The sequence below is a fragment of the Leptidea sinapis genome, chromosome 15 (assembly GCF_905404315.1).
Source record: "Leptidea sinapis chromosome 15, ilLepSina1.1, whole genome shotgun sequence".
In the NCBI taxonomy this organism is placed as follows: domain Eukaryota; kingdom Metazoa; phylum Arthropoda; class Insecta; order Lepidoptera; family Pieridae; genus Leptidea; species Leptidea sinapis.
In genome coordinates this window covers 321,753-335,473 of record NC_066279.1, presented here as the reverse complement: position 1 = coordinate 335,473, position 13,721 = coordinate 321,753, and the positions used below count along the sequence as shown (strand labels likewise).

Sequence of the window (13,721 nt, the reverse complement as noted above, 5' to 3'; positions counted from 1 at the left end):
GTGGTTACGGGGTATATCCAGTTACACAATTTTTTCTCCCTTAAATAATCGTATATCCACAAATACTTTTTTATTATTGTTTTTACACTTTTTCACAACGCACAACGGCATTTTAAAATATTTTATTGCGACGCAAACTGATCTGTTACAGATGATGGCAAATCTCATAATGGCGGCCGATCGGCTTGTATTAGTGTAAGCGTGTGCGTGGGGCTATGTATTTACTCCTTTACCGGCATGTTATGGAGCTACTGTTATGTAAGGTGACACGGAGTCCTTCTTTTTTTACTCGTCCGTGACAAAACACTGCATGAATTGTACAAATTATTATAAAAACCGATTCACGAACAAAATAATAACATTCTCAGGTACGGCCAAGTCGTTAGTGACTCATTTCGTATGAAGGCTAGAGGCTCGATCGATACTAAAGGTGCTCGAAACCTTGAATGGTTTCTGTTATGTCTGCGTATAAAAGTAGATTCAATAACAGCTTGAATTAATTAACTTACTATTATATTCTTAAAATTATTGTTAGCAAAAGATTCACATTTTTTCGCATTAGGAGGCAAATGCGCAAGTGGCTTATCTGATGGCAAATACAACCTAGGCGCCTTTGGACATCCGAGCACGATTTTAACGTATGAGAATGTAACTCGGGTACAGTACCTTATTCAGAAAAACACCAACACTTTTCACTAATTATAATTCGCCACACATAGAAGGAGAATATAAAATACTAGCTGACCATATGTACCTTTATATGACAAACGTTGTTTTGCCATATAAAGTATAATTCACGCGATAGTTTTATAAGTAATAAAATATTGCCTATATTATAGCCTGTACATCATTTTGTTCTATTGCCAATAGTTTTTGCAGCGCACGCAAAAATAGGTTTTCGATTTTACACCTTGTGTTACAAAATAGCAATTTTATTACGGATCCCTAATTTTGAAAAAAAAAACATAGCCTATAGCCTTCCTCGATAAATGGACTACCCAACACTGAAAGAATCATTCAAATCGGACCAGTAGTACCAGAGATTAGCGCGTTCAATCAAACAAACAAACACTGCAGCTTTATAATATTAGTATAGATAAAGCACTTAAACGAATACTCATAATATAATACATTAATCACACAATACAATATAGTCCTTTAGAAATTAATTAACAAGATTATTCATAAGAAATTACTGTTAAGAGTTGCTTGAGCTTATAATTTCAATGGTAAAAATTGAATGACATTCAAGTATTTAGTTAAGATCATATCACTAAAAATATTTTTATAGACCCACCTCCGCACAGATCCTTCGGTACATAGACCCCAAGGATAAACAAGCGAGTGAGTCCGAATTTTAACCTAATCCAGAGAAGTCTTGGGCTAACACATTCATGCTCTATCACACATTCTACTATTCGAGCGGAAATAATCACACCAACTCCCTGACAGCCTCGGTTGGATTGGGGGACTTCGGACCAGTATGCCGTGTAGGGACCATGAACCGTGGTGTCACATCCTTTCCTCTTCGTTTCATTCACGCACAGAATATCTATGGATCGTTCATCCATCATCTGACATACTTCATCTACCTTATCATCCACTCCTCCTCTTATATTCAACGTAGCAAAGCGGCTCTCCATGGGCCGCTTTTCGTCCCCGCGAGAAACGAGACGTGATGGGTGGCGAACCACATCGCCGCCATTTTGGTGAATTAACCTATTTTTATTATTCTCCATTGCGTTCCCACGACTAGCAAGGGAAAGGTTTGTCCACCCCAGCAGAGCCCCGCATGCCAGGGTAAGGCTAGCCTGATTCTGGGTCGCCCGGTCCCAGAGCAGTGTGGCACGCTAACGAATAGGCTTGCCCCTAGCCATGCATCCATCCGCGCGGCAGACGTTGGATTGGCGGAGAGGGTAGGAATAGGGAAAGGGAAAGATAGGTGGTGTAAAAGGAAGATTGGTAAGTTAAAGTGGGAAATAGGAAATGTAGGATATTACCGCCCAGGAGGCCAAGGATTAGGACAGTAATAGCTAGGGGAGCCGGGGTTGCATACCCAACACAACTTCCGGACAGGTAAGTTGGGATGAGTATCCCATAACTATATTTTTTTTACCTACCCGCAAAATTTCAGATTATTTGCTCGTGGTACGCATACTACGCGTATACCGCGACTCTGTCATAAAATAATAAATATTATAATTATTTTGTATGAATTTTCTGTGTTTTAGTGTAATGCCTGATTGTGTTATGTTCTAATAGATATATTAATATGAAATGAAATATTTAAATACTTGTTTATGTAGTAATGATAAAATACATATACTAAAATATTGTGTGTTTGCCACACGATGACTAAACATGTTTAAAAAGATGTATGTAAACTGTCCATAAACTAAATTATACAAATGATTTAAGTTTTACTTAGTGTCAATTCCGCCAATATTTGTTTTTAAAACAATTCGACACTGAGTCTCGTGCCAGATTTTGGCGAGACAACACATCCTGAGGATGCCTCGTGTAGAGGCGAATCACGTGTCGAATTGTTTTAAAAACAAATATTGGCGGAATTGACACTAAGGAAAACTTAAATCATTTGTATAATTATGGATTTCCGCAAAGTAACGCCTAATTCAATATTTTTTTTTTATAAACTTAAAGCAAAACAGTAAAAAAGCGTTCACCTAAAGGCTGGAAGTGCTCATGTGATTCCTCTAGAGTTGAAAGAGAGTGTGGGCGACGGTGATCACCTAACACCAGGTGAACGTACACTTGTTTGTCCTCCTCTTCTATTAAAAAGTGAAAGAGACAAAGCTTCATGTGATGATTGAGAGAGATATCGTGCATAGCATATAGGCAGGGCAGGGCATACCTTGCGAGGAACTAGATAAATATGGCACTAGTGTTGAAGTTAATTTAGTTAAATTTGGTTCCATTAATCTAAGACCAAACTTTTATAAACACCCACAAAAAATACACGATAGACAGTCTCTAGATTCTATATTCGGTATGCAACTTCTATATAACGACCTCGAAACCTAGTACTGTCGGAAAGTGCAATTACGACTTGTTAGATCTACAGTGCCTAAGTTGCTAGAAAACCAATGCACGACACTGTCTGAAAGACAACGGTTGTGAGTTCTTGGTAAAACAAGTAATCCTTGAAAACTGGCCTTGTTGGTTTTTCGCGTATAAAAATCTTCATGTTAACGCTTGGAGGAGTGAGATGATTGATTTAGGGACTCACCAGGTTTACATTTTCTGTGGGCGCAGGTGCACTTAGCTTCAACACAAGGATCGCACGAGCAGATCTCTCCAGCAGTGGTGCGTGCAGGAGACGATGTTCCGCCAGGGACCTGTGGTATCAATCAATATATTAATTAATATGAAAGAACCATGGCGAAATCGTACACAATGGCGTCTTGGTCAGTCTACACTACAATGCATGAGTCCGATATCTTGCCGTAACACAGTTTTATAACTAACACGGGAAGTAAAGATTTGGTCACGTGCAACATAAGTATTTAAATTTTATGCTTGTTTCTCAGAATACAGAACAAACCACAAACCGTTAACGCGCTAGTTAAGGTTGGTCACCCTATAGATTTATGCTTTGACAGCTAAACTAGAGCTAGCAACAAGTCGTAGGTACATTGACTTTACACGTATAGAACCTTCTGGAAACATTGATTTCTGATGTACCAATTTACTTTCTGTGAAATAGGTAATATGACTCTCTTTGTTAGAATAAGCTATATAAAGTAAGTTTCCGTAAAATTTAGTATTCTGTATTTGGTCTTAGCTCCGTAAACATTGTAAATCGGGTTTATTGAATATTTATTTTTATTTTTTAGTAAGTAATCATTCAGTTATTCCTTGAGTCGCTCAATAGAGAGGCGGTGCAAACTACGCCGCAATGGTGTAGTTCTTTAAAATGTCGATATGCAATCCACGTACTGATTATAACTAGTTGCAGTTGTCAGTTTTTTAATAATTACGCTGTTTTCGAATGGGATTACATCTGTAAGTAGTATATTTTCAATTTTTTTATGACAATAAGGTACGAGACCAGCAGGACGGTCAAATGATGGTAATTCCAGTTCAAATTCAATTTTTTTTTTCCAACCATTCAAAATAGACTGCCTCAGACTTGAGAAGAACGGGCGCAAGAAAGTCATCGGGCTTTTTTTATAAAAATATGGATAACAATGTAATATCGTACAATAAACATTTACAGTTAAAGAGCCTGAGGGTGTCCGCTTCATTCCCAGTCTGTGGTATCATTAAGAAATAATAATTTTTCCCACACACAAGTTTTTTTAGCAATTCTTTTAAAAATCATAAAACCAAATACAACGCCCAAAACGATTCTTGAACAACCCAAAAATTCTGAGCGGCACTACAATTGCGCTCGTAACCTTGAGACATAAGATGTTAAGTCTCATTTGCACAGTTATTTCACTAGCTACGGCGCCCTTCTAACCGAAACACAACAGTGCTAACACATTACTGCTTCACGGCTGAAATAGGCGCCGTTGTGGTACCCATAATCTAGCCGGCATCCTATGCAAAAGACACAATGCGCTGCGTAGAAATGTGATTTGATTTTGAGGTATGTTTGCAACTTAACCTTACTTATTACATAAAACAACAATTTAATCCCAAAGTTAATCATAAGACTTATTGTGCTAAGAATATTTAATTAATAACCTTAATTATTATAAACTAAAAGGGTAAATTGTGTTTCCAATATTCGGGTGTAAAGAGGACCGTGTCTACTAATTTCATTCTCGTTAGGACTCATTAACTTTCTCCTTTCACAATGTACTATTTCAATATATTATTTGATTTATTAATTTCCAACTGATCAACCGTAATAATGAGGAAACGCATTTAATGTTACCGAATCAATGAATCTGTTAATATACTCTGCTCTGTCAGATGCAATCGCAAATTCAATTTCATTAATGCATTTTTTTGATATTTTGGAAATTACAAATCGAGTAACTTAAGTACATTGACGTGGTGTATAAGTTTATAATATTGTGTTTGATAAATTTAAATATTTTGAAATGATTGTGTTACGAGCATACAATATTTGAAAATAAATCGAAGTGGCGCCGTGGCTTGACCACGAGCTATCTTCTTACCACAATACCAGATAAAATACAATAATTATTTTTTACCATTACAATTTAAAAAAAAGTCACGATTTCATATTTGATCAATGCGTCACTTATATCAGCTGTCCTTTCCTATACTAGGCTTGTAGCACAGTAAGTAATGTACGCTGAGTTTTGTGATTAAAAGCTTTTATCCAAAGTACAAAAAATGTTTTATTATTCATCATTCAGTATTCACCTTGTCATTTTCAAAACAAAATTGAAACATATTTTCAGAATAAAAAAACCTGAGTTACTAACTCGACATTCGATAAATGATTATTTTTCCATAAAATATTAACTAAACTCTGTTTTTTTTTATTCTGAGTTTCTTTGTCCGATGTGGTGGTAAAATTGTTGACATTCATAAGTGTAATTTTGACCTAGTTAATTTGTTTTTTTTTCTTTTTATCTATGGGTGCACCAAACCAGAGAAGAGAGAAACATAACTATAATAAATATTTAATTTATCTATATAATATTTAGTTAACACTGAAATCGTAATTGCAATGAGCTCCTTTCAATTTTTTTTTTAAACTACGCAAAATAATGTCTCCCAAGCTTAAAAAATGCCTCTCCTAGCTTTAATCTGTAGAAAAATAATAATAAGCGATACTCACTTTCTGTTCTAAGCTTGGTCCTAAAGTAGTTACTTTATTTTCTTCCCTTTCGCTAATGATATTCAAATCAACTTCACTAACTCCATCTTCAATGAGACTTCTTAAGCCATCTAGTTGTTTGGTCTTCTCTCCTGTGTATGTATAATCTTTAGGAGTTGTTGTAGTGTGAATGCTTATCCTATTCGCTGGAGCTACCTCGAGCTCAGCAGAGAAGGAAACGTCTTTTGAATAGAGGACATCTTCGTGAGTATCTGTTGGTGCAGCTGTTGATTTTGTTGCGTTGATTTCTGAGGACAAAAAGTCTTCATTATTAATTGCAAGAGCTACATCTTATACATAAACTTGTTATGCCTACTACTCGGTTAGGTCGAGTTAGTTTATTGGGCGATATATATGCTTCCACAATATGATCCCAGAAAATGTACAAAACGCATGTGTTATGAAATTTAAAAGAATTGTTAAAAAACGTTTGTGTGGGAAAGGTTACTAAACGATTTTTTAATAACACCACAGACTGGGAATGATGCGAACACCCTAAATTATAAATGTTTATTGTACGATATCACATTGTAATCCATATTTTTATATAAAAAAAAAGCCCGCTGAGTTTCTTGCGCCCGTTCGTCTCAGGTCTGAGGCAGTCTATTTTAAATGGGTGGTAGTTTTTAACGTTCAATAAGTGATTTTGAATCCTATTTTGAATTAAATATTTGAATTGGAAACATTTTCTTACACCTAACAAGGAAATGCTAATTTCATCGGCGTGGACTTTCAACACACGTACTTCTATTAACATGATTTAATATGTTTTATTGTGGCAGTAAAGTTAACTTGTTGTTTTGAAGGGTAACGTAGCTAGTGAAATTACTAGGCTAATGAGACTTAAGACCTTATGTCTCAAAGTGACAAACGCAAAACTTTGAGTTAGTCGGCTTGAGATATTGCGTTTTTTTTTTTCCCAATGTAAGACAGGCCACAGTCACAGTCCAGTTTATAGATACCCGCATCTTGCAGTGGAATTTTTCACTTTACTGGTCTCAAGAATTTAGCATCCTGAGCGGCACTGCAGGCTGGCTTTGGCAGGATTGCTCGTCTCGTCAATTCGTCTCATGAAAAAATCTCGAAAGTTCTTTTAAGGGACTTTGTGGAGCTTTCGGAGAGCAGCTCAGGGTCTTTATAAAAACAACTTATTGAAGAAGTTTTTCAACCGACTTTAAAAGAGAAGGCCTTGAATTGAAGTCTTTTTTCCTTATAGGTAAGCATTAGCTTCGCCTGTGTACACGTATAAAAATCTGAACAAATTCAAAATCAATACATCTTTACATAATAATAATATTGACACACTTTTTACACAAATTACCTTGCCCCAAATTAAGCATATTATATAGCCTGTGTTATGGGTTGCAAGACAACGATATATTTAATACAATATACTTACTTAAACATACATAAATACATATAAACATACATAAATACATTGAAACATCTATGACTCAGAATCAAACATCCACATTCATCATATAAATGCTTGCACCTACCGGGATTTGAACCCGGGACATCTAGCTTAGTAGGTAGGATGGCTAACTCGGCTATACAGGTCGACATGACTTTTGCTTTGTATCCTTTCATCAAAAGCATTATTTAATACGCAAATACAATACTATTACTATTATACATAAATTTTGAAGTCGAATTATTGTACCACGAAGTAATACTAAGAAAAACAATTGCATTAGTATCTAGGGTAAAGTGAAAATTCATTAAAATGAACAATACTTTTTTTTTAGTCACGGCAGAACATTTGTCAATACTTCGACTAATATCGGAAAGCGAAGGTAAGTGCGAAGAAGTCTAGTTTTTAATTTTAACTAGTGGTCGCTCAGAGGTCGAAATTCAACCATAATTTATTTAATTTTTAAGTTTTCTATGGGTTTATTTGACTTTTGTAGTCAACTGTTATATATAAATATGAAAAGAAGAGTCCCGGCGGCCGCGGCGTTGGTTCATGACAATTCCGCCGGTGCAGGTGGTTAGGGCGACAGACTGAGGAACTTCCGCAAGATACGTGCCGTTCCCAAAACAGCTACTTTCTGTAACTGACCCTTAATCCAGTAATTAAGCGAGAGCCTCTTGAGATGATGGTCAAGGCTCTTTTATTATAAGACCGTTTACGGAAACGACTATTGGGACAATTATTGTTGAAACATCATCCCACATGTCAGTAACCTCATGTTATTATTATTATAATATATAGTTTACTTAAGTACTGCTAAAATTGTAAGAATGTCTGAAACTTCTAACATATCGCATTTTAAGAGTACGAATTCAGACGTGACTGGAGTAGATCTATAGCTACGTACTTACGTAACTAGTTTTCCATCTAAATTGCAGTCTTGCTTTGCTCATATTTCATCGCCAGACGCTATCGTTGTATCTTTATTGCTTTAAAGTTGTGTTGCTTGGAAACAGGGAAAGCATGCTACTAGAAAATATTTAATCTGGACTATTGAAAAGTTTAACCATAGACCATTTTATATATTCTTAAACGGCTACCCGAGATTTAACACTCGTAGATGTTATTTCGTACATTACTGTAGTATTAAAAATAAAACTAAAATGACCCTTTTTACTCAGTGACACTTGAAAGTTTTGAATCATTTTCAATAATTTTAAATTAGTAATATTAGACATTTTAAAATCGAAATAATTTATTTTTTAACGCAATCGTTTTGACTGGCAACATTGTAAAATAAACGGGTAGAATTGTTGGTTTATATATGTATAACAATATGAGTAATTGGAATGTACAATATATATTTGATTTATTTAAGTATGCCTCGGAATTGGCTTAAGTGTACCCGTGTAAGTGTTATAATTAATAAAATATTTTACCCTACCCATTATTGCCTCAGTCCTCTGATGACGAATTTAGAAATTTAAAAGCAATAAATATATAATGAAATATCCTGTTAACAATTTATAGGCTGGTTTTCCATTTCCCATCAGGTGGTTTTCAATTGGCTATTTGCCCACTCTAATATAAAAAAATAACCAATTATATTTAAAATTTTCATTACATTGCTTTAAATATGTTTGAATTCGGTATTTGTATTTAAACTATCATATTGTTTAAAACCAATTTACTAAACTAAAAAAATCGTAGATTGTACATCGCAGAAACCTCAGGAGCTAGATATGTTAATTTAAACCAATTCTAGGAGCTCTCCTTTTCCTGCTAATGAAAGTTGAAAACAGCAAAATTAACACAAATCGTGAAATAGAGCCATTGAAAAGTGCTAACGAATTCCTGGCGTGTTCTTCACGAGAGTACGATAAAAGCACTCGACTTGCTGCCAGACTGTGAGAGGACTTCAGAGTTGATTATGCACCTACAGCTTATGTCGAGTCGATGCCCCTGCGTTATGAATGAATGATGGATTCTTTAAGCCAACTTCGCAGTAAGCGATGTCATTTTCGCATATCTTTATATATATAATTCTTCTGTACGTGTTGTACACAGTAAACTCCTCCTAAACGGCTGGACCGATTTGAATAAAATTCTGTGTGTGTTCAAGTGGATTCAAGGATGGTTTAGACTCTTTTTTTTTGGAGTGTTCCAGTGAATTTGAGATTGGTTTAGATTCTCAATACAGTCGACATATAATTCTCCTACGTATGTTAGTGATCTCCTAACGTCTGGACCGATTTTTCGAATTTAACACAACGGCTGTCGGATCCGCTAGTTTTATATAAAAAACCGAAGTAAAAAATTTAAAATTTATTTTGAAATTTAAATTTACATCAATTCCTGCTTTATGAAATATTATGATATATATTATGATAAATTAAAGTTATATAAATTAACAAAAATCTTATTTTGCAAATTAATAAATGGAATAGTTTCTAATCTACGAAGTTCGAACGAAATCTAGCCGTTTAAAGTGGGTCAAAATCGCGCCCAAATGAGTCGGTTACAAACAAACATAGATACAGGTGAAGCTAATGAAAAGCGTGTAAAAAGGGGAATGCTTGGTTGATCTTGATACCGAGAACTTTTTGCGAGATTGCCAGTTTTTCACTCTTTCACTTTTTCCGAGGTAATGGTGAATGATAGTGCACAGTATTTTGATATTCAAGTGTTATATTTCCGCTAACTTCCCGATGAGACCTTGGGCGTCACTGTCGCACCGACAATACCGCGGCGATAGAGTGATAATATTAAACAGTACTTAAATTAATGTACTATAAGACCTGTGTCGATGATTGTTGAAACCAAAAAAAAATTATAGTAGTTTGAAGTAGAAAAGGGGTACTTAAGGGTAAAAAACGGTTTATCTCGATTTCCGGCAAAACTGCAAGTAAGTTTTGTTAAATTCATTCCCAATAGGTTTCATCCTACTATTTTTTTTTTTTCACTTTTTTATCATTTACAAAGGCTTCAGCACTGCTCTGGCACATTCGTGCACGTCGTCACTGTTGCATAGACAGTGAAGCTGCGTCAGTGTCGTGCGGCGATAGCGGCCGTGACACATGTAGTCGGAAAAGTGCAACAATCTTAAGTCAGTCAAGAAGTCACAAAGCTTCATTTTGAAATTATTAAAACTATCGTGGGATATTAATACGTCTTGTTATTTTAATCGGCTCTACGTTGTGTTGATACCTTGGTCTTTCCAGAAAGTAAACTCTAGTCACAAAGTTCGAAATATCCAAATATGGCTGAATCAATGTTGCGGTCTTTATAAGAGCTCAAGACTGATCCTCGTTTAGCCTAGACCTAAACCTTTTGCACTACAAAATATGGTCAGTTTTAGAAGAAAAAGACCTGCTTTAAACATTTAAACGAGAGGTCGCGGTTTCGAGTCCCACATCGCTCATTAATTTTGTTTACAAATTTAATTTGCATACTGATAACTTCACGTACCTTAGGGTAAAACCCAACGGTACGGAATCCTCAACAACGTCCAAAAAAGTAGCTACTTTGTTGATAACCATAAAATGTCACAACAAAAGTAACCCACATTTGAATAGTATTTCATTGAGTGCATACAAATTCTCGTAGGGAAATAAAGAATCCAACTTAAACAATAAAATTCCCTCTTGCATCGACATAAACCAGAAGTATTTCCAATAACACTTAAATATATTCAGGACATTCTATTCTTCAGTTGGAACTATAACGGTATTGAATTCTCTATGCAATTGTGTATTGTATTGAAGCTTGTAGTAATAATTGGGTTTTGTGTAGAACAGAGGTCCATAAACTTTTTTGTCTGTGGACTATTTAGTCGTATTAATCGTGTTTTGAGAAAGTATTTTACATTCGACTATAATAAAATCTAAACTAAAATAACATAATGCTAATACAAATAAAAACGAATATTATATTACACGAACGTTTCGACTTTTTTTAATAATTAAAAAAGTGGCTCTCCGGGAGGCGAATTTTCAAAGGCTGTATATACAATTTGAGTCATGAGTCGGACTCTAATAGATGAGCTTTTGTTTATGCATATTACTCGATAATACCTAATCTATCTCAGAATAAAATTTAAAATGGATTAGCTTTCTGCCTTGATTTTCTTTGAAATACACGGACAAAATCTAGTACGATATAATACATAGTCACTCAATAAATGAGTTTTTGTCGCGATAATAATTTTAAACATAACCTAGGTTGAAAATGTAGTCATTAAAGAACCGAATCGGCCCTTCTTTAGTAGGCAGGTATCAATAACAAATTAAGAATGTTAATCCCAACGCACGAGCTGAGAGTAGCGTGCCGCGGCAGCGCCCGGCGAGTGCCGGAAGTAAATCAACCCTTGTTCAGTAGAAGATTAGATGCTCATTTCACATATTTTTAGGGACCAACAACATAACATAATTTCTACATAGAAGCTACCGATCGATAAATATCGGTATGAAATTGAATAGCATTTCTTGCTGAAATTTAATAATGAATTTATCTACAAAGTCTACGCAATTTCGGTCAATTTCTATACTATATTAGATAAGGCTATTGTCAAGTTTTTGGAAAACAAAAGCTAAGTTCACTTTTCACTTTCACTCTAATGGTATACCGTATAAGCCTTTGTATATTCGCCTCCGGGACTGCCGACAATGGTGAAAACTTGAAAAAATCAAAATGATGTTCATAGTTTATTTTTTCTAATGAGACAAATTCTTTTATATTTTATTAGAAATATTATATTACGTGAAGGAGAAATAATTTAAGGAAATGTTCTCCTGGCCAAAGTACAACATTTAACTGTACCCTGGCCACTGACGAAGGTACAAGTGATTGACAGTGACCGAGGTACAACACTACTTCATTTTCGACAAAACGGTGGATTTCCAATAATTTGGAGTTACTTATCTCGTAAGTTTGTTATTGTTTTAATATTAGTTAAAGAAAAGAACCAATGACATATAAAAGTTCAGTGACTATTATAAAACGTTTAAATTTATCAGACTTCAAAGCATATTCAAAATACTTACCTACGTTTTTCCAAATAAACTTTTTAACGTCAATAACACCAAACACCGGCCTAATGGCGGTGAGCGACTACTTTCAAATTGAATAGTCAGTAGTGACGTACGGAATACAATAGACCATAGAATTTAACATGGCGGGAATGAAAACACAAAAACTTTTTTTAAAACTTCAACATCCAATATTATATTATAGCGTACTTAACCTCAGTTTCATAGTCAAATCAGTCAGGAATGATACAAGCTACCGTGTTACCTACCTACATAGCAGCGGGCCTACCATGAAGTGTTATAGCAATTCAATTGACGACCTAAAATGAACTGCTTTGCTATTTCATACAACGACGTCATTAGAACTATCCAATGAGGTAATATTTCAACCTAAACTGTATAGCTACTTTCTTAGTGGAAAGTGAATCGTTTTCTTAATAACTTTTAAAAATAGTGAAGACATACAATAAAACATACAGAAAAGGAAAAGTTGTTTGTTATAGGTACTTCATGGTACGAATCTTAGCGATTCAACTGCATCGGAATTGAATCGCTAATTAAAAGTTGATCGTAGGCCTTCGGACTTAAACTGAGACGCTTATACCTTTATTTGGTCTTATTTATTTATTTTCATATAATCTACAATGTCACAATTTATATACAAAATAATTACAAGTAGAAAAAAAATTAACTACGTCTAAAAAAACCGACTTCAAAAACTGAAAAGTCTCAAATAACTAAAGATTTAATTTAATACACCTGTTATGCAAACCTTTACCTTTAATATTAATAAAATACTATTATTTGTAAGTGCTACATATTGATAGCTTTGAAGCCGTTTTTGATGTCGGTTTTTTTAAACGTTGTTATTTTTTATTTGTTATGTTTGAGTGTCAGTTAATAATAATATATAATGAACTTGAATGAAAACTCCAAAAAAAAGCCGAAAACAATTATATCATCCAGGTAGACGAAAATGTTCATATAAATTTTCATAAAATGATAACTACTGGGCCAAACTATGTAAAATTTTTATGGGACCAAATGGTATCTATTTCGCATCAAACAAAAGAAAAAGAAGAATTACGTAAATCCTATCATAATCCTTAGAGTAATCGGTGTCCATACATAAAAAAAAATACCGATCGAATTGATAACCTCCTCCTTTTGGAAGTCGGTTAAAAATACGGCAAAACTGATTACAGTATATAGGTATTAAACAAAAGAAGTAACATTTTATGATTTAACACGCCAGAATAAGGTAACAAAATATTTACAATTACTATAATATCTAGCTATTTAGAAAATAAACTTAACAAAATAAGGTTACAGGAGTGTGTGTGTGTGTGTAGTGGTGTATTTGAGGGTGTATGCCGTATGTGTGTGCGTGTTTGGATAATCATTGCAGTAGATGTAATATTACTTATTTCTTTCTTTAGCTGTAGGTACTTTGGACAAG

General features: G+C 34.5%; 1 protein-coding gene across 1 annotated transcript in view; it reads right to left on the bottom strand.

The window, feature by feature from the left end:
• Positions 1-13,721, bottom strand: part of LOC126968371 (pikachurin-like) — a 168,858-nt gene that overhangs the window by 74,746 nt on the left and 80,391 nt on the right. Inside the window, exons 4-5 of the mRNA XM_050813359.1 lie at positions 5,783-6,069; positions 3,248-3,356 (exon numbers count right to left, since the gene is read on the bottom strand). Of these exons, the coding sequence (XP_050669316.1) occupies positions 3,248-3,356; positions 5,783-6,069 (396 nt within the window). The remainder of the gene's footprint in view (positions 1-3,247; positions 3,357-5,782; positions 6,070-13,721) is intronic.